The following is a 22223-nucleotide window of genomic DNA, read 5'->3' as shown; positions in this document are numbered from 1 at the left end:
TTAGACAGGAGTGTATTGAGAAATTTGAATTTTCAAGTAAATGTATCATTTATAAGCATATTGTGAATACATTTGGCTTACAATATTATTTGACTAAACCAATAGACAGAAAATACAGACGTGAAATTACAAGAATCCGTTTGTTCAGTCATAATTTAAATATTGAAAGGTTACGATATAGTACTAAATATATTGAGAGAAGTAAACAATTATGTACATTGTGTAATTTTGAAGACATTGAAGTTGAGTACCATTTTGTTTTAATTTGTTCAATTTATAAAAATCTGAGATAATAATATATAAAAAAAGTATTATTATTCGAACCCCAGTGTTTTTAAATTATTTAATCTTTTATGTACTAAAAATGTATCTGAACTTGTAAACCTTTTTTTATATTTTTCTTATAAAATAAGAGATTTTTTTTTTTTTAAAACAATATTTTATTCACAGGATACCGAAACAAGCCAGGCAGGGTAAGCTTACTCTTCCGGACACCTGTTACCACTGTTTGTCGTGTATTTTGTACACGAGGAGCAGTCCATTTGCTGATTACACTATTTTGCTTGAATACACTGTTTTGCCTATAACATTTTTTAGGACTTCGAATTCGTACTTGGTTTTATTTTATACTAGCAGGATACCCGGCTTCGCTTTGGGGGTCATAACTCCGAAACCGGAAGTGGTAGACTAACGCCACCTGGCCTATGTTACTCCCCGGTCCGAGCTACCCCTATACCCCAAATTTCAGACTTGGGGCAGACCTAGTGTAGCCGCCAACCCCGAACAGACAGACAGACAGACGACAGTCACAAATATTAGTATAGATAGATATAAATGATGTAAACATATATTATATAAATATCAATATACATGTATAGGAGTATTAATGTACATATATAATAAGATTACAGGAAGAATATAATCAAGTTTTAGCTAGCATCAGGACTAAGAAGGGGTCGATACTCGACTGCTGAGTTTAAGTTCGTTACCCGAAAATCATGAAGAGATTAAATGGAATAGTAACAATTAATATACCGTCACTCTACTCTCCATATCATGATTCTTGTTTGTAATACTGTGTTTATATATTAGTATATATGGATATTTGTATTGCTTTTTTTGTTTTGTAAATATTTTTGTTCTTCCCAATGAGTCTGTGACTCAAGGGTAATAAAAACTTGAAACAGTCCGAGGTGAAATGGTTGTGGGATGAACTGACCCGCACCCAGCTGGTAACTACAGGTGGGAATTAATAAAACAACAGCATTCGACCAATCAAATAATTAATGTTAAAGGAGCTAAATCGCTAATATTTTGGACCTAGAAATTGACACAAATGGGTCGTAACGCATATAATAATGTAATGGGAATATATATAAACTGATTTACATTCAATCGTTTCCATTTTTACTCTAATTTCAAATCAGTTACGTTCGGCGAAATATGTCTAAAGTCTCGATCGAATGAAAATTTCTAGCGTCTGGCTATTCTAGTCTACATAGTATTTATTGCGCACACTCTCCCGATATGAATATGCTGTCACCGTTTGACATGACTTGTTGAATGTCTAGCCTCGTTCTTCGAGTCCCTTGTTAGAATGGGCCTGAAATGGTAAAATGTTTATTTTGTCTTAAATATTGGATATCAGAAGCCCATCTTTTCCCGATAAGATCACAATATCAATGTTGATTTAAATTGACAAATAATTTGTGTTTTCAATGTCGAAGATTTTGGATGATATTGAGTTAGAGACTTAGCTACTTTAATAAAAAGGGACATTTATGACTCAACTGTACATTCAAAGGCATGATTTTGTATGGCACCCAGACAGGTGAGAATTAATAAAACAATAGCATTCGACCAATCGAAGAATTAATCCATACTGTACTTACGGACATGTATATTCAAAAACATGGTTTCATATGGCACCCAGGCACTTGACCACAGGTGTGAATTAATAAAACAATAGCATTCGACTAATCAATTAATTGATCTATGTAATAACGTTCATTTATGACTCCATCCTATATTCCAAAAAACAGTTGGCTGATTAAAAGATGAATAGCTCATAATACCGTGTATACACAGGCCTTTTCTGTAATTAATGTGTATGGGAATATAGATTAAGAGGAGATTAGTGACTAATATACTATTCAAAAAAAGTAGGGGATATTTGATTTTGGGGGCATAATACTAAAATATGCAAATGACTACGAAAAAAGTCACTATAAAACCTAACAGAAGAAACATTTCCAGTTACATGTGACGCCCAAACGCACCAATAGCTACCGCATGGAATGCAGGTGATGCTTGGGATCATCATGGGGGTCCAACCCAAGATTTGCACGACTCTGACTTTGAATGTTACAGTCATTGTGGCATTGAATTCCAGGGTGGAAACATCAGTTTAATTGTTTTAGTGACCAGAAAACAAATTTTGATATGCGTCGGCTTACCCAAAATGAAAGGTTACGTGCCCTTGGCATGCTACAGATCGGCACAACACAGGCGGTTGTGGCGCGGACGATGAATGTTTCTCAGTCTGTCATAAGCAGGCTATGGTCCAGATACCGTGATACACAATCTGTACAGGACAGACCACGCTCAGGTCGACCAAGGGTGACAACTCAAGCCCAGGATCGATTTATCCGTACCTTGGCCTTGAGAAATCGTGTCATCACAGCAAATCAGATCAGCGCTCGTCTTCAAACAGACACTGGTGTGAGAGTGAGTGGCCAGACGATTCGGAATCGACTGCATAGGGGTCACCTTCGCGCCCGACGTCCTCGCGTGATCCCTTGTTTGAGAGAACATCACATTCAGGCAAGACGTCGTTGGTGTAGGGATCGTCAACACTGGGATAATCGACGCTGGAGCAATGTGATGTTTTCAGATGAGTCAAGGTTCACTGTTGATTTTTTGGACAGACGTAGGAGGGTGTGGCGTCGTCGAAACGAGCGCTTCCAAGACGTTAACGTCATCAGACATGATCGATTTGGGGGTGGTTCTGTTATGGTGTGGGGAGGCATCACTGTTGCTGGAAGAACGGCTTTACATGTTGTGGCAGGGCGTGTTACAGGCCAGTACTACCGGGACAACATCTTGGCAGTCCATGTTGTGCCGTTCGCACGATGTCATGGCCGCCGTTTCATCTTCCAGGATGACAACGCAAGATGTCACAGGGCCAGGATCGTTACAGGTTACCTCCAACAACAGAACATCACCACATTACCTTGGCCAGCACTGAGTCCCGACCTCTCCCCCATCGAGCATGTCTGGGACATGCTTGGACAGAGGTTACGTCAACGTCAACAACGTCCTGCCAATGTCCAAGAACTTGCTGCTGCGTTGCAACAGGAATGGGACAATCTGGACCAAAATGACCTTAGACGTCTCATTAGGAGTATGCCACGTCGGATCAATGCTTATTTGGCAAACAGAGGAGGATTTACCCGTTACTGACTTGGTTGTGATGCTGTGGTAACTTTGCTGTTTGACCCCGGGTATCATTTTACCCTTATTATGGTCAGTCTGTGCCTTACTTAGTCTAACGATCATTTGGAATAAATCGATGAATGTGAACTTCATTTCATTTTGTCATTTGTTTCTTCGTCAGTTTCATTAGGTGACTTTAATAACACTTAAAAATCAAATATCCCCTACTTTTTTTGAATAGTATATGATAATTGTCTGCGATATCACCTCGGTGGAAGCGGGCGTTAAATAAAGCTATTTCACACATAATATGATAATCGTAGTTAAAAGACGACTTTCACAACATAAAAGTTGCGTTTATTTTGAATTCTAAAATAACTCTGGCTTAGTTTGGCTTGGCTTTGAATTTTGATTGAGCGGAAGATTTTTAAAGACACAGATTTTTATTAACAATTTTAACAGACTGTGGTATAGGATTTAAATGGTTCATTTACATTATCAATACATACAATTTGCTTTTTGTTATCAAATTATATATAAATCCGTTGATTGTTTTCCAATTTTGATTTCTTTTTGTGCATGCTGCTATTTCTTTATTTATAAACCAGTGATTGTTTTCCAGTGTTGTAGTTTTAGTATTCATGCTGTTTTTTAGCGTTTCACACTGCATAGCTTGTGTGAAACACTATTGTTTTTGTTAAGATTATTAGGGTTTCACACTGCGTAGCCAGTGTGAAACACTATTGTTTTTGTTAAGATTATTATTCTTCTTATTATTATTATTTTTTTTTTTCCACTTGAGCATATCTCAGAAACTATTTGTCGGATCGACTCGATGTCTTTGGTTTTACTGGTAAAGTGGGTGTGACTTAGAGATTAAAGCTATTTCGAACTTTCTGTGACAATGCGAAATGTCCGAAATCACCGAAGTTGTCGTTTTTTGAAATATTGCCGTAATATTAATAATAATTGTCGGATTTTAACATTTGATACATTTTGACATAGCCTGAGACACGGCAAATAGCTAAGATAGTTTAGATTTTTGATTTTCGATTAATCTTTGAAGATATTAGGCGCCAAATTTTGAAAATTTAAATTTTTACGAAAAACTTTTTTATTAATGAATATTTTTATGTGGTATTTACCCATAATTAAAGGGTCATGTGATTTGAGCAAAAATATGAAAATTTTTTGTCTCGATAATTCACCTTGGCTGCTATTGGCTAATTCAGTGCTCGATTTGTATAAAACAAAGTTCATATGCTCAATGGTGCATAGTCTCAACTTTTTTATTATCGATAAAGCTTTCTGTCAGCAGCGGAAATGACGTAATTTTGACCCAAACTACAATTTTGGCGGTTAGGAACGTCTTTTCGCAAGCAAATATTATTTTTTTAAAATAAGTAAAAAGTAAGAAGATGCGCCATGTAAAGACGCAAAAAAAGTCGGAAGCAGTTTTTTTAATTTTGATTTCTTTTTTGCGGTATTTCGATTTAAAGGTGAAAAACGGTGTAAAATTGAGCTATTTACAACCCATTCAGGCGTTTCATATTTTAAAATATTTCTTTCTGACTTTCATAAACTTGTAGCATTAATTCATACGAAGAGAATCTATCTCAAAATTAGTTTGTAATATGAGCAGTTCCCGAGAAATGGTCAATTGTGCAAGTGTCACTTTTTACGCTATTTTGCCTGTAAAAGAGTCAATTATTATTGGATTTTATTAAAGGTGATACCATTTGATGCGTAATGTCAATTGTGACTATGTCAAACCAATTTAACATTTTCAATATCATCAGAAATGACGTCATTTGGGCAAAAACTATATTTATAGCTTTCGAAACAAATAATTTATTCAGATGAGTCATATATGTTATTTGTTTAAAATTTGGATATTTGATTCCAATCAACTAATAGGATGAACCCATGGGATCATATAGATATCATTTTGGCAAAAACTGTATTTTTAGCCTTCAAAACAGATATTTTATTCAAATGAGTCTGATTTGTAATGTTTTTAAAATTATGATATTTGATTCCAATCAACAAATAGATCGAACCCACACAATACCAAAAAATGGTACGGTTGCAGAGAAATAGACGATTAACTACAAGTCACTTTTCAAGGTTTTTGGTCTATAAAAGTGGCAATTATTATTCGATTTACATAAAATTTTCACCATGTGATGCCTTATGCTATGTCTGATTTCATAAAACTAATTTAACATTTTCATTATCACCGGAAGTAATGTAATTTTGTCAGGATCACTTACATGTAGCAAATGTATACAATGAATTGATATTGCTGGATTTGGTTGATTCTGCGTACATTTTATTTGATGTGTGCAATGCTTATATGGAAACCTGTTTAATGGTTTCATCGGTACCGGAAGTGACATATGTTCAAGGGTAACGTGGCACCGGTGAAACCCGTCATTACTGCGTCGCAGTTCTAGGTAGGGTTTCACACTGCGTAGCTTGTGTGAAACACTATTGTTTTTGTTCGGATTATTATTCTTATTATTATTATTATTATTATTTTTCCACTTGAGCATATCTCAGAAACTACTTGTCGGATCGATTCGATGTCTTCGGTTTTACTGGGAAAGTGGGTTTGACTTAAATTTTAAAGCTATTTCTAACGTTCTGCGACAATGCAAAATGTTCGAAATCACCAAAGTTGTCGTTTTTCGAAATTTTGCCATAATGTTATCAATAATTGTTGGATTGTAATATTTGATACATTTTGACATAGCCGGAGACAAGGCACATAGCTACAGTTCTTTACATTTTTTATTTTCAACGAATCTTCGGATATATCAGGCGCTAAATTTTGAAATTTTAAATTTTTACGAAAAACTTTTTTATTAATGAATATTTTTATGTGGTATTTTACCTAGGGTTAAAGAGTCATCTGATTTGACCGAAAATGGAAACATTTTTTGTCACCGTATTTTTCCTTGGCCCCCATTGGCTAATTCAGTTTTTCCGTCATGGATTAATTATTTATTGTTCGATTTGTATAAAACAAAGTTCATATGCTCCGTGGTCCAAAATGTCATTTTTTTTGTTACCGGTACATTTTCCTTTCGATAGCGGAAGTGACGTAAATTTAGCAAAAACTGCAAATTTGACAGTTCGGTACCACTTTTGGAAAGCAAATATTATTTTTTTCAAATCTGGTATGACTGAAAGGGTGTGCCCTGTTAATGCGCAAAAATCATCGCGCTCAGTTTTTTAATTTTTATTTCGTTTTCGGATCATTTCGATTTAAAGGCGAAAAAAGGTGAAAAAATGAGCTATTCACAACCCATTCAGGCTTTTCATATTTCAATATATTTTTTCGAAACTTTCATAAACTAGTAGCAATAATCCACACGAAGAGAATGTATGTGAAAATTAGCTTGTAATATGAGCAGTTGCCGAGAAATGGGCAATTTTGCATGAGTCACCCTTTACGCTAGTTTGCCTGTAAAAGAGTCAATTATTAATCGATTTTCATAAAAGTGACACCATTTGATGCGTAATGTCAATTTTAACAAGGTCAAACCAATTTAACATTTCCAATGTCCCCGGAAATGACGTAATTTGGGCAAAAATTGTATTTATAGCCTTCAAAACCAGTATTTTATTCAAATGAGTTGTATTTGTTATTTGTTTAAAATTTTGATATTTGATCCCAATCAACCAATAGAATGAACCCATACGATCATATAGGTATCACAAAATCCTTTCTAACTTGTTCAGTTGCGGAGAAATAGACGATTTTCAACAGGTAACTTTTCATGGTTTTTGGTCCATAAAAGTGTCAATTATTATTCATAAAATTTTCACCGTGTGATACCTAATGCCATTTACGATTTCATACAAGTAATTTAACACTTTTACTGTCACCGGAAGTAATGTCATTTTGGCAAAAACTGTATTTTTAGCATTCAAAACAGATATTTTATTCAAACGAGTCTAATTTGTAATGTTTTAAAAATTATGATATTTGATTCCAATCAACAAATAGATTGAACCCATACAATCATACAGATACCAAAAAATGGTTTCTAACTTGTACGGTTGCAGAGAAATAGACGATTTTCTACAAGTCCCTTTTCAAGGTTTTTGGTCTATAAAAGTGGCAATTATTCGATTTGCATAAAATTTTCTCCATGTGATGCCTTATGCCATTTCTGATTTCATAAAACTAATTTAACATTTTCATTATCACCGGAAGTAATGTAATTTTGTCAGTATCACTTACATGTAACAAATGTATACAATGAATTGATATTGCTGGATTATGTTGATTCTGCGTACATTTAATTTGATGTGTGCAATGCTTATATGGAAACCTGTTTAATGGTTTCATCGGTACCGGAAGTGACATATGTTCAAGGGTAACGGGGCACCGGTGAAACCCGTCATTACTGCGTCGCAGTTCTAGTGATGATTGTTTTTACCCCCAAAAAAACAATCATCCAACACGTTGACAGTTTTATTTTCCACTTGAGCATATCTCAGAAACTACTTGGCGGATCTGTACGTTAGCTTTGGTTTTTCAGGAAAGTCAGCATGACTTAGAGATTAAACCTATTTCGAACATTGTGTGACAATGCGAAATGTCCAAAATCGCCAAAGTTGTCGGTTTTTTAAATGTCGCCGTAATATTTACAATAATCGACGGATTTTAACATTTGGTACATTTTGACATAGCCGGAGACAGGGCAAATAGCTACGGTACTTCTGATTTTTGATTTTCGACGAATCTTCGCTTATATTAGGCGCAAAATTTTGAAAATATAAATTTTTACAAAAAACTTTTTTATTAATGAAGATTTTTTGATGGTATTTTACACAGGATTAAATGGTCATCTGACTTGAGCAAAAATGTGAACAATTCTTGTCTCAGTAATTCGGGTAAGTCGCCATTGACTAATTCAGTTTTCGATCCTAGATTAATTATTTATTGTTCAATATGTATAATAGAAACTTCATAAGGTCTGTTTTCCGAAATGTCATTTTTTTTGTTACCGGTAAAGTTTCCTGTCGGCAACGGGAGTGACATAATTTTACCAAAAACTACAATTTTGACAGTTCGGTACCACTTTTTGAAAGCTAATATTAATTTTTAAAAATTTGATATTACCAAAAGTATACGCCATGCAAAGGCGCACAAATCATCAGACTCAGTTTTTTAAATTTCGCTTTCGTTTTCGGGCTATTTCGATTAAAAGGCGAAAAAAGGTGTAAAATTAAGCTATTTACAACCCATTCAGCGTCTTCATTTTTTAGAATATTTCTTCTTAACTTTCTTAATCTCGTAGCAATAATCCATACGAAGAGAATGTATGTGAAAATTAATTTGTAATATGCGCAGTTGCCGAGAAATAGGCAAGTTTGCATGCGTCATTTTTCACATTATTTTGCCTGTAAAAGTGTCAATTATTATTCGATTTTCAATTTGGTTTTACCATTTGATACCTAATGCCAATTTGGACTAGGACAAGCCAAATTAACATTTATACTATCACCGGAAATGACGTCATTTGGTCAAAAACTGTATTTTTAGCCTTCAAAACAGATATTTTATTCAAATGAGTCTGATCTGTAATGTTTTTAACATTATGATATTTGATTCCAATCAACAAATAGAATTAACCCATACGATCATACAGATACCACAAAAACATTTCTAACTTGTACGGTTGCAGAGAAATAGACGATTTTCTTCAAGTCACTTTTCAAGGTTTTTGGTCTATAAAAGTGCAAATTAATATTCGATTTTTATAAAATTTTCACTGTGGGATGCCTTATGCCATTTATGATTTCATAGAACTAATTTAACAATTTCATTATCACTTGAAGTAATGTCATGTGGGCAAAAACTGTATTTTTAGCTTTCAAAACAAATATTTTTTTGAAGTGAGTTATATTTATTATTCGTTTAACAATTTTGATATTTGATTCCAATGGACATATCGATCGGATCAGTACGATCATATAGATGTCCAAAAATGGCTTCTAGTATCTTCCCTCGTCAAGAAATAACCAATTTTGTCAGGATGACTTTTATAGATTTTTTTCCCATTTTAATTTGCCATTAGAAAGTTAGCTAACTTATCGTTAAGTTAGTAATAAATTTTGTCAGGATCACTTTTTTGACATATGTAACACATGGTAACAAATGTATAGATGCAATTGATATTGCTAGATTTGGTTGATTCTGCGTCTATTTGTGCAATGCTTATGTGGAAATTTGTTTAACAGTTTCATTGATACCAGAAGTGACATAAGTCCACTGATAACGTGGCACCAGAAGTGACAAAAGTTCAAGGGTAACGTGGCACCAGCGAAATCCATCATTACTGCTTCGCAGTTCTAGTTCTTATTATTATTATTATTTTTTCCACTTGAGCATATCTCAGAAACTACTTGTCGGATCAATTTGATGTCTTCGGTTTTACAGGGAAAGTGGGTGTGACTTAGAGATTAAAGCTATTTCGAACGTTCTGCGACAATGCGAAATGTCCGAAACGCCAAAGTTGTTGTTTTTTGAAATATTGCAGTAATATTAACAATAATCGTCGGATTTTAACATTGGATACATTTTGACATAGCATGAGACAGGGCACATAGCTACGGTAGTTTAGATTTTTGATTTTCGACGAATCTTCGGAGATATTAGGCGTTAAATTTTGACAAAAAACTTTTTTTATTAATGAATAATTTTTTATGGCATTTTACCCAGGGTTAAGAGGTCGTCTGATTTGAGCAAAAATGTGAACATTTTTTGTCTCGATAATTTTTCTTGGCCGCTATTGGCTAATTCAGTTTATCGGTTCTAGGTTAATTATTTATTGCCCGATTTTTATAAAACAAAGTTCATATGCTCCATGGTGCAAATTCTCAATTTTTTTTATTACCGGTAAAGTTTTCTTTCGGCACCGGATGTGACGCAATTTTGCTAAAAACACCAATTTTGTCGAGTCGGAACGTCTTTTCACTAGTAAATGTTAATTTTTGCCCATCTGATAGATCAAGATAAATGCCCCTACAAAAGGTGTAAAATATCTCGGACTCGCTTTTTTTAATTTTGGTTTTGTATTTGCACCATTTCGATTTAAAGGTGTAAAAATGAGCTATTTACAACCCATTCAGGCTTTTCATATTTTAAAATTAGGCTATTTTGCCTGTAAAAGAGCCAATTATTATTGGATTTTCATAAAAGTGACACCATTTGATACGTAATGTCAACTTTGACTAGTTCAAACCAATTTAACATTTTCAATGTCAGCGGAAATGGCGCAATTTAGGCAAAAAAAGGATTTATAGCCTTCAAAACAGATATTTTATTCAAATGAGTCTGATTTGTAATGTTTTTAAAATTATGATATTTGATTCCAATCAACTAATAGAATGAACCCATACGATCATATAGATATCACAAAATGGTTTCTAAATTGTTCAATTGCGGAGAAATATACGATTTTCTACAAGTCACTTTTCAAGGTTTTGGGTCTATAAAAGTGGCAATTATTATTCGATTTTCATCAAATTTTAACCATGTGATGCCTTATGCCTTTTATGATTTCATAGAACTTATTTAACATTTTCATTATCCCCGGAAGCAATGTCATTTTTGCTAAAACTGTATTTTTAGCCTTCAAAACGAACATTTTTTTGAAGTAAGTTATATTTATTATTTATTATATTTATTTAACATTATGATATTTGACTCCACTGGACATATAGATTGAATCAATAAGATCATATAGATTTCCAAAAATAACTTGTCGAGAAATAACAATTTTGTCAGGATCACTTTTTTGACATATGTAACACATGGTAACAAATGTATGAATGAAATTGATATTGCTGGGTTTGATTGATTCTGCGTCCATTTTATAACACATATGCAATGTTTATGTCGAAATCTGTTTATCGGTTACATTGGTACTGGAAGTGATATGAGTTCAATGGTAACGTGGCACCGAAAATGACATATGTTCAAGGATAACGTGGCACCATTGAAACCCATCATTACAGCTTCACAGTTCTAGTGATGATTGTTTTTACCAAAAAAATCATCCAACACGTTGACCGTTTTATTTTCCACTTGAGCATATCTCAGAAACTACTTGGCGGATCTGTATGATATCTTTGGTTTTTCAGGAAAGTCAGCATGACTATTTTGAAAATTCTGTGACAATGCGAAATGTCCAAAATCGCCAAAGTTGTCGTTTTTTTAAATGTCGCTGTAATATTTACAATAATCGACGGATTTTAACATTTGGTACATTTTGACATAGCTGGAGACAGGGCAAATAGCTACGGTACTTCAGATTTTTGATTTTCAACGAATCTTCGCTTATAGGCGCGGAATTTTGAAAATTTAAATTTTTAATGTCATTTTGGCAAAAACTGTATTTTTAGCTTCCAAAACAAACATTTTTTTTGAAGTGAGTTATATTTATTATTCGTTTAACATTGTGATATTTGACTCCAATGGACATATAGATTGAATCAATACGATCATATGGACGTCCAAAAATTGCTTTTAGCATCTTCCCTTGTCGATAAATAACCAATTTTGTCAGGATCACTTTTTAAGATTTGTTCCGCATTTTAATTTCCCATTAGAAAGTGAACTAACTTAGCGGTAGGTGAGTAACAATTTTGTCAGGATCACTTTTTTGACATATGTATAAAATATGGTAACAGATCTAAAATGGAATTGATATGGCTGGATTTGGTTGATTCTGTGTCCATTTTATTTGATGTGTACAATGCTTATGTCTAAACCTGTTTAATGGTTTCATTGGTACCGAAAGTGACATAAGTTCAAGGGTAAAATGGCACTGGAAGTGACATTAGTTCAAGGGTACCGTGGCACCGGTGAAACCCTCATTACTGCTTTGCAGTTCTAGTTGTGATTGTTTTTAGTATTTAGTGTACATACATATAAATACATACAATTGGTTTTTGTTATTAGATTATCATAGCTAAATATATGTTCTGTTTTATTATATAAACCCTTTTCTTTTTCGGGAATGTTGATTTTGAATCAGTACCAAAATTTAACACCTGTACCCAATAATCAACTAAATTGCACAGAAGCCCCCAATCAAGTAATTACGCTGTCTGAAAATGGGCGACAGCTTGTCTATAGAGATTGACAGTGACTTTTTTGGGCGCCAGTCTAATGTACAGTCTCGCGAGATTATCGGACTGCCATTGTAAACTTGACTTATGACCACGTGTACAGATGGAAGACAAGTTAATTCATTTGTGATTTAAAAAAGATACATTACCTAGGACGTGATTTACCGATTTCCAATTGTAGAATTACATGGGACGTGATTTACCGATTTCTTATTTATTTGTCAATGGTGGAATACTAAGTTTATAGGATAATGGATAATATATAATACCATGACCACAGTAAGGTGATTATCTATGGGTGTGCATTTTTTATATTTCCCTTTTTTATTTGTACTTCATATGTAAATAATCGTAATCAAAATTAACCGATCGGGTAAACGGCTCGCGGGAAATTAAAAGGTTCATCTAATTTTTCAACGCCGTACATAAATTAATCGTGTGTTGATTTTTCAACGTACAGTAGAATCTGTATGAGCGTTCACTCCTATTCAGCGACATCTCCTTGTAAGCGGTCACGATAAATTCCCCCCGTAAAAATTCTATTGTTTCATCTCTTTATTCAATGGTCACTCCTCTAACGCGGCCAGCGGTCACTATTTTATTAATAAATTTAACAAAACATCGGCCATTGTTGAATGATAACATCTTGTCGTTCTTCGAAACACCACCGCTAATTCCGTGAGTAGTAGTTAATTAACTGGACCCCCACTGATCAGGTAAAAAGAAATGTTAAAATAACAAACCCGGAATTATCTGTTAGTTAATCTTTTGTTTTATTAAACGACTAACCTGATCATTGTTTTCATGCGTAACGACACATTATTTGATACTGATTGAATAGAATAAAAGTACCGAGTTTTGTCACGATCATTTAGTATCTCTTTTCCATTGCCACTTTATTGTTAAACAGATGTTTTAGTGCCTCCTATAATATTACATACAGAGTTACACCCCCTGTAAATCGGTGACAAAATCAGCGATGTTTTTTTGTCCATGTGCTTTTTTTGATAAAATAAAATTAATTCATCGATTTTCTTCACAAAAATGGATAAATATTATCGAATGCATCACAATGCTAGACAGTAGTATCGAAGGTTGGTACAAAATGACAAATTTACAGAAGTTATGTCTGAGACTTGAGTAAAGAATTTTCATTCGGCGCAAGATTCAGCGACGGTCAAATTTACCGATGCAAGTATTGATGTTTGCTCCAATGCACCCAAGCGTAATATTTAATTGATGTCAGCACAAAAGCACCTAGATTTTATTAAGAGGCCACTCCCGTTAAGCGGTCAGTCGTGAAAATTCCCTTGGGTGGCTGTTTAATACATATTCTACTGTATCTCGGGAAATTAAACGGCTCGTCTAATAAGTAAAAGCCGTAGATAAGTAAACGGTGTGTTGATTTTTCAACGTATCTCGGGAAAGCAGACTCGTCTAATAAGTAAACGTCGTAGATAAGTGAACGGGTCGGCCATTTTTAAACGACTCTCGGAGAAACTAAACCCGTTACCATTAAACTAAGCCATAGTACTAACTAACCCATTTATATAATTCTTAAACGATTTTTATCAATTATCGAACGATGTTTTGAAAGTAAACTCTATGCATACTTTCCAGCGCTAAAAACCCCGTTCTAAACGATACCAAATCCCTAGTGCAAACCACCCAGTTCCACTCCAAAACCTTCGTCTCCCTTTGTCAACATTAGAACCACTAAGAAGCGTACCAGTTTTCCTATCAGTACACCTAGAAGAACTATTTCATACAGAACCAGACATGAAATTCTAAGTGACTCCATGACCACTGACGATAAGACGATAATTTATTCTCAAGAAGACGACAGAGATGAAAATGAGATGACGCACCCATAGGGGTTTAGTTTTAACAAGCACAATTTCACTGTAAATACCAACACTGAAGAAATTACAGCAATGTTGATAGTTTGTTAAATAAAAGAAAAGAATTGGAGCTACTTATAGGGAATCATAACCCTTCCATTATTGTACTATGCGAATTCCTGCCGAAGAACAATCCAAAAGACTTAAGTGAGTGTGAGTTCGCTATAAAAAACTATGATATATGTTTTATAATAAACTAGATTAAGGTAAAGGAGTTATTATCTACATGCATACAAACCTGCATGCTGAAGTAGAAAACACTAATACAGGAAGCTATGGTGTAAATTATCGATAAAACAGGGAATGGAAATGTTAGTAGGTTGTATCTATCGTAGTCCATCTAGTAGTTTTGACAACTCATCAAATCTTAACCATGTTTTGAGAGAAATCACTTTGAGATACCCCCAAGTTTTGATAGTTGGCGATTTCAATTATATGGACATAGATTGGAAAAAAGAATCTACCAACATACAGCCAGGTTCACCATGTTACAAGTTTTTAGAAAGTGTCAAAGATTGCTATCTTATCCAACATGTGACAGACTACACTCGCTACCGTCATCATGAAACTCCATCTACATTAGATCTTGTGTTCACAAAAAATGAAGAAGATATTAATGATATATTATTTATGGAACCTTTAGGGAAAAGCAATCATGTCCGCTTAAAGATTTCGTTGAACCTTAATATATCCAAGAATTTGACCACAGAAACAATCAAGTATAGATACTACAGAGGTAATTATGAAGATATGAAACAGGAAATTACTAGGAAGTTGGATGATTTGAAAGAACCAGATACAATACATACTTGGGAATTGATCTTAGATATGTTAAATATCAGTATTAAACGCCATATTCCAGTCTATAAACCAAGGCAGAAATCCAGAAAATTATGGTACACAGCTACTGGGATGAAAGCATTTAAGAAGAAAAGAAAAGTGGCAACTACGAAGAATATAGAATAGCCAGAAACCATGCAACTAGTCTTCAAAAAACAGCCCATAAAGAATTCGAAAAGAGTGTTGCTGCAGACGTGAAAGATAACTCAAAAAGCTTCTGGAATATGTCAGATTAAAGACTAAAAAAAGAGTGGGAATTAGCAACATAAAGAATGAAGATGGAACAATACTTTACAGTAACTTGGAGAAGGCTGTAGAACTGAACGATTTCTTTTCTGGGTTTTATTTCCAAAGGAAATACTATGAATTTACCGATTGTACAAATCACATCATCACCCATCCTAGATGACATAGAAATATCACCAGATGTAGTTCATAGTAAATTAGAAAAAACTTAATACAACCAAATCCCCAGGACTAGATAATTTGCATCTGAAAGTCCTAAAGGAACTGGCCGATGTCTTGAAACTACCAATATCCAAGTTATACAGGAAATCGGTTGATGAAGGAGTTTTACCAGACCACTGGAAAGCAGCAAACATCACACCATTATACAAGAAAGGTAACAAGAAGAAAGCCTGCACCTATCAACCAATAAACCTCACAAGTATCATTGTCAAAATATTAGAATCAATATTGAGATAATATATGCCATCACGAATCACTTAGATTCCTATAACATTTTATGTAGAGAACAGTATGGGTTCAGAGCGGGTAGAACAACAACCTTATAACTCCTTGAGGTACTGGACTACATCACAGAAGCAGTCGACCTTAATAATCCTATTGACATCATCTATTTTGATTTCCAAAAGGATTTTGACAAAGTCCCACATAAGCGTCTTCTAATTAACCTAGAATCAATCGGAATTGGCAGCAAAATCCTTAGATGGATAGAATCCTTTCTTAGCCAAGGAAGCGCACTAGGAACGGTCCTGTTTCTGATTTACATTAACAATATACCGGAAGCTGTTGAATTCGTGGTTAAACTATTTGCCGACGACACAAAGTTATACGGTCATAGCGGATCCTTACAAGAATCTAACACCATTCAAAGAGATGTCAACCAACTTGTCTAGTGGGCTAATACATGGCAACTCCATTTCAACCTTGAAAAATGTAGGTCATTGCATTTTGGCCACAATAACATAAAGGGAAACATAAGATGGAAGTAAACAACCAATCTATAGAAATCAGTCAAGTTAATACCGAGAAAGATCAAGGAGTAATTTTTCAAAATAACTTTAACCGCCTTTTGGGATTGATTTGACGGACTAAAAAAACCTTGATTACCAACAACGCTTGTTAAGTCTCAGTTTGCCCTCGTTGGAGTACAGAAGGAAACGTTACGATGTCATCCAAGTCTACAGGATTCTTCAAGGAAAATATATTGTTGTTAATGAAGAAATGCTAAAAGTAACTACAGAGAAGTGAACAAGAGGGCACAACTTTAAACTAGAAAAGCATCATTCTAGATAAGACGTACGGAAAAACAATTTCTCAATCAGAGTCATAAACAATTGGAAAGCATTACCATACTACAGTACATTGTCAATGCTGTAACCTGAATCAATTTTGGAAAAATGAAGAAATAAAGTTTAACCCAAATACTTTGAGAAAAAATTTATTTATGACAAGATCCAGCTCAAAACATGTGCAAACCTATCAATGCTAGAAGTAATCAAGGTGGTCAACAAGCCATAGAGGCTTAATGGTAGACCGAAGAAAAGGTATAAAGGTATAAAAGGTATATCATAAATTTAACTCAATTCAAAAGGCTGTGCTCTTTTGTATGAAGATGTTAATCTAAAGATAAATGTATATTTTGCAGATACAACGAACATCTATTATATCCATAACCCTTAAAAGTAAGTAAACTTATGTTTTAAGTGCAATTATTTATGTACTACAATTGGTGTACTGGTAATTCTATGAACTCTAATGTCATCTAAGACAATAACTTTATTTATGTTCTAATTGAAATAAATTAATAATTTAAATGTACTGATTTTTTGTTGATGGATGTGTTTTTGATTTTCATCAGATAAAAATTCGATAAATTTTACTCATGTTTATTTTAGGCAATATTGTTTGTGAAAGTAGGAATCCTGCTGAAGATAAATTATTACTTGGTTGTGTTGATGCATCATTGGTAAATTATATTACTGTATTTTGGCTTACGTAGTTTGTGTTTTGTCCCCCACCTTTTGAAGATCAAATGGGATTTTTAAAAAGGGTTCATCCGTCTATCTGTCCTACTGTCTGGCCATCTGCCTGTCTGTTAATCTGTCCTTCAAAAAGAACTGGTACAGTTACTACATAAGAGACAAGATTATAGATGTAACTGAAGTTCTATAATATAGATGTACTGTCTCTCACAACAGGGCCCAATTAGAGCAAAACAGTAGGACGTTAAACCCCATTTCATTTCATTTCATTTATTCTCTCAACAGGTGATGCATGATGATCAGAAAAAAATAACACAAATAACTCGATGTGCCTTGGTAAATATATTTATGAATATAAAATTTGAGCTGGTTTTGAAGATCTTGAAATTGTCTTTTGGCTTGTAACCTTTAAATTCACTTATATTGTTTCACCTCTAAAGAACATGATCTTTTCCCCATTACTTTATTTGTAGTGAGAATATAAAAGGGGTTAACTGAAACATAAAAGGTTAATCCATTATACATTTAGTCCACTAAAGTCAGTGGGGGTGGATTGCCGATTGGTTTAGTGTATGCTCTTCAGATGCATACTATGCTTTAACCAATTCTTTAATTAATTAGGAATTTACTGTTAATTAATTCCAAATTTCTTTGATTATAAATATTGCTGCTATATATTATCTAGAAGCATATAAGTATTCGCCCACATTTTCATGTGGACGTATATTGCCGTCGCCCTGTCCGTCCGTACACAATTGTTTGTGAACACTCTATACAGGTCACAATTTTTATCCGATTTCAATGGAAGTTGAAATATAGGTTTATCACCCTAAGATCTCAGTTCCTTTCGATATTGGCATGTATCGGACTGTAACTTTATGGATTATAGCTCCTGATTGTACGAAAAATCACATTTTTAGCTTGTGAACACTGTTTAAACTTGAAATGTATGTTTATAACCAACAGATCTCGGTTCCTGTCAATATTCACGCATATTGGACCATAACTTCCTAAATTATGGCTCCTGATTGTACGAAAAATTGCGTTTTTAGCTTGTGGACCCCATAGAGGTACATATCGAATTGTAACTTCCTGAATTATGGCCCCTGATTGTACGAAAAATCACGTTTTTAGTTTGTGGCCCTTCTAGAGGTCACAATTATTATCCAATTTAAAAAAAAACCTTCGAATATATCACCGTTACACTGTAATTTTGTCTGAGTTTGAATTTCATGAAAATTGGACCAAATCTGTCGGACAAAATGGCCGCCCCTCGTACGCAAATAGTGTAAACATCTGGTATATCAAAGTTGTGGAACCTCTAGAGGCCACAATTTTGATCCGACTTTGATGAAACCTGAAATGCAAGTTTATAACCCATAGATCTCGGTTCCTGTCAATATTCGTACATATCAAATCGTAACTTCCTGAATTATGGCCTCTGATTGTACGAAAAATCAGCTTGTGGAGCCTCTAGAGTTCACAATTATTAATCGATTTAAAAAAACATTTGAATATATCACCGTTACAGCGTAATGTTTGTTTTTAGCTTGTTCTCTATCCATCTCTTGCAAAATGTGGGCGTATCCTGCCTGGCAGCCGCTGGTTTCTTACAGTGTGTAGTTTGGATATTTTAATCTAATGTATTGTGATGATTTATTTTATACTTTGTAGAAACCAGCATGTATGGCATGGCATCCAACTGGTACTATAGTATTTGTTGCTAGTGGACGTGGTGATATTCAGGTTAGTCAACTAAATATGCTTTTTATATGCCCACATTTTCATTGTTGTCGCCCCTGTCCGTCCACAATTGTTTGTGGACACTCTACAGGTCACAATTTTTATCCAATTTCAACAAAACTTGAAATATAAGTTTATCTCCCTAAGATCTCGGTTCCTCTCAATATTGGCATGTATCGGACCATAACATCATGGATTATGGCCCCTGATTGTACGAAAAATCACGTTAATATCTGATTGACTTTAAATTTATACACAGTGTTTAAGGTCATGAGACGAAAAAGCTTATTGTTTTTCAGCGATTCCCAATAATTACTGCCAGAGTTACACCTGAAAAACCTTGTGGACGCTCTAGAGGCTAAAGTTAATATACGATTGACTTTAGATTTATACACAGTGTTTAATGTCATGAGACAAAGAAACCTATTGATTTTCAACGATATCCGATAATTACTGCCAGTGTTATGGCCCTTTGATCAATTTGAAATCTCCTGTGGACCGCTCTAGAGGTTAAAGTTAATATCCGATTGACTTTAGATTTATACACAGTGTTTAACACTGTAACATTGGTACTGTTTAATCTGGGGTAAATGGGGTAAATTTCTACTCTGTGTCCAATTATTCATAAATATTGTTGAATTTCGGCGAATAGTACTCAATTTGTACTTCTATCGAATTTCAATCTCACTGTTTAATTTTGATTACCAAGCGTCTAATTAACTAGTGTTTAGTTTCTCGACACTTGTTAAATTATAAGCGTCCCGTCTAATTAGCACGACTGTTCAATAATTAGTTGGACCGTTCAATTTCCCAAGCCATGATTAAAATCAGTCAAGGTGTCCAATTACGCAAGGTGTTCAATTTTATTGTCAAACATCTAATTTCACGTGCGATGCTCAGATATTACGATGTGTTTAGTTGTGGGTCATCGTTCGGTTTTGCCGTCGAATGTCTATTTTGCCGCACGATGTTGAAATACTGTAATAAGTGTTAGTTTTAGTACTGACCTGTTGCGATACGGTAAAATATTATTTTTCAGGATTCATACGACGGCAGGTATCAGTACAAATGTCGCGAAGGTTTGACGAAACACGATTATCGTGCCGGTTTTTGTTGAAAATTGCCACGATATATAACGTGGTGTAGCAGTTGCTATCGTGTGACACAATGGGCCTCGGTGTAATTTTACATGCAAAATTAACAGTATTTATTTGTCATACTGCCACGATGTTATGAATGTTGAATATTTTCGTTAATAATACGGACGCGTTAGTCCACGTTGTATAGTGAAAACACTGGTGTTCACATATTCTGCACGATATATATGCGGTTATATTTCCAACCAGTCATGTAAAGCTGCATGTCTAGAACATTTTAAAGGACACGTATGCATAAGACTATACATGTATTACGCTGTGTTCAAATTGTATTGCATATTTACTGTATTAAGAGTGTATATAGTTAAGAATTACGGCAAAGATAGACTTTTAAATTGCAAACTATAAAGATATTTTGGTTATCGGTCTTATAAACAGAAATCAGACATAAATAGAACTTGCAACGGGATTCGAAAGCGCTTTCAAGTCAGACGTAAGCTTGTACTTACGCAACACAAGTCTCCGATGTAAGAGAATATTGGTTAATTATAACCGCTATCAAATCCACACAAAAATCCAAGGCACTCATTTTATTTTAGAAAAGAATAACTGTATTTCGACCGAAGAATCTATTCCACATGAACCCCAAATCAATGATGAACTGTCAACTTGTTATGTAGTAATTCATGTGCAGATTGGTTTGAATAACAGATATGTCCCGTATATAAAAGATCAAAGAATAAAATTGCACGTAGCCACTTTGTTTATCTAAAAGGGGCTCCAGCACACTTTAAGGATTTATTTTGGACCCAATATTAACCATCGCCAATTTTTTTAAATCATGGGATAAAGTCAATCAACAAACAATACGGGTCTACTTTATTACAAAAAAAATTGGTGAACTTATCATTTTTTCTAAAATCATAATGCTAATCAACAAACAATACTATTGTTCTTTATTACAAAAACATCGGTCGTAATGGCGAGCCAAGCTAGTTGATTATTAGGTAAATAAAACAATATAAACAACCAAGGAGTAAAACTGATTTATTCCAATCAATTTATATACGTGTCAAGAGTATTACCTTAACCGTGTACGAGTTTGCTTCTGAACGGGTTAACTGACACTCAATCAACTTGTAAATTCCAAATAGAAACTGCTTGCCGTTTTCATGCCATAGACACTAATATCCTAATTAAAAAAACCGTTCCGTTTCCAATAATTATCACAGACACAAATATTAATTTTGATTGTTTTATCCATCAACACACAGAGTAAACACATCTAACAACCAGAGGCATTTTTATGAGAAAACAAATCGGTTTCGATTACCTATCTCGTTTTGTACAAAGACATAGGTCTCGAGTTGGTATTCGAATCGGTTCTCGTGAACGCGATGAGTTGCCTCGCAAGATGGCTGAAGACTGAAGAATTGAGGAAAAATGTTAAAAAAATTCACTTTTCTTTATTATGTACTTGGCGACACCGTCCAAAAATAAAAACGAAAAGTTATACCAGTTGACTGTCCCCAAATGCCCCGTATTTTTATTAGGAATGTCCATAATATTCATATTTTAACATGAAATTCAAAAGAAAATGATCTAATGTTGGCCACGTCGTGTCCCTTGTTGGGGACGCCATCTTGGAAATCGAATCGTCAATCCGGCAGGCGAGCAAGTTGGAAGATTTGCATAATCGATTTGGCAAATCGTTGTGGTAAATACGACAATTAGGTGAAACCGATTAGGCTAATTTTTGCCGTAAATGTGTTTGGAAAGGAAATGCAAATCGATTAGCCCTAATCGGTTTCTTGTAAAAACGCCTC

At 34.3% G+C, this 22223-nt stretch overlaps 1 protein-coding gene across 4 annotated transcripts in view; it reads left to right on the top strand.

The window, feature by feature from the left end:
* LOC126821159 (WD repeat-containing and planar cell polarity effector protein fritz homolog) overlaps positions 1 to 22223 on the top strand; it is a 161899-nt gene that overhangs the window by 35802 nt on the left and 103874 nt on the right. For all 4 annotated transcript variants that reach the window (XM_050549525.2, XM_050549526.2, XM_050549523.2 and 1 more), the window contains exons 13-16: positions 17221 to 17257; positions 17471 to 17541; positions 17843 to 17893; positions 19232 to 19303. In XM_050549525.2, the coding sequence (XP_050405482.1) occupies positions 17221 to 17257; positions 17471 to 17541; positions 17843 to 17893; positions 19232 to 19303 (231 nt within the window). The remainder of the gene's footprint in view (positions 1 to 17220; positions 17258 to 17470; positions 17542 to 17842; positions 17894 to 19231; positions 19304 to 22223) is intronic.

The sequence above is a fragment of the Patella vulgata genome, chromosome 5 (genome assembly GCF_932274485.2).
Source record: "Patella vulgata chromosome 5, xgPatVulg1.2, whole genome shotgun sequence".
In the NCBI taxonomy this organism is placed as follows: Eukaryota; Metazoa; Mollusca; class Gastropoda; family Patellidae; genus Patella; species Patella vulgata.
This window is presented reverse-complemented; position numbering and strand designations above follow the sequence as displayed.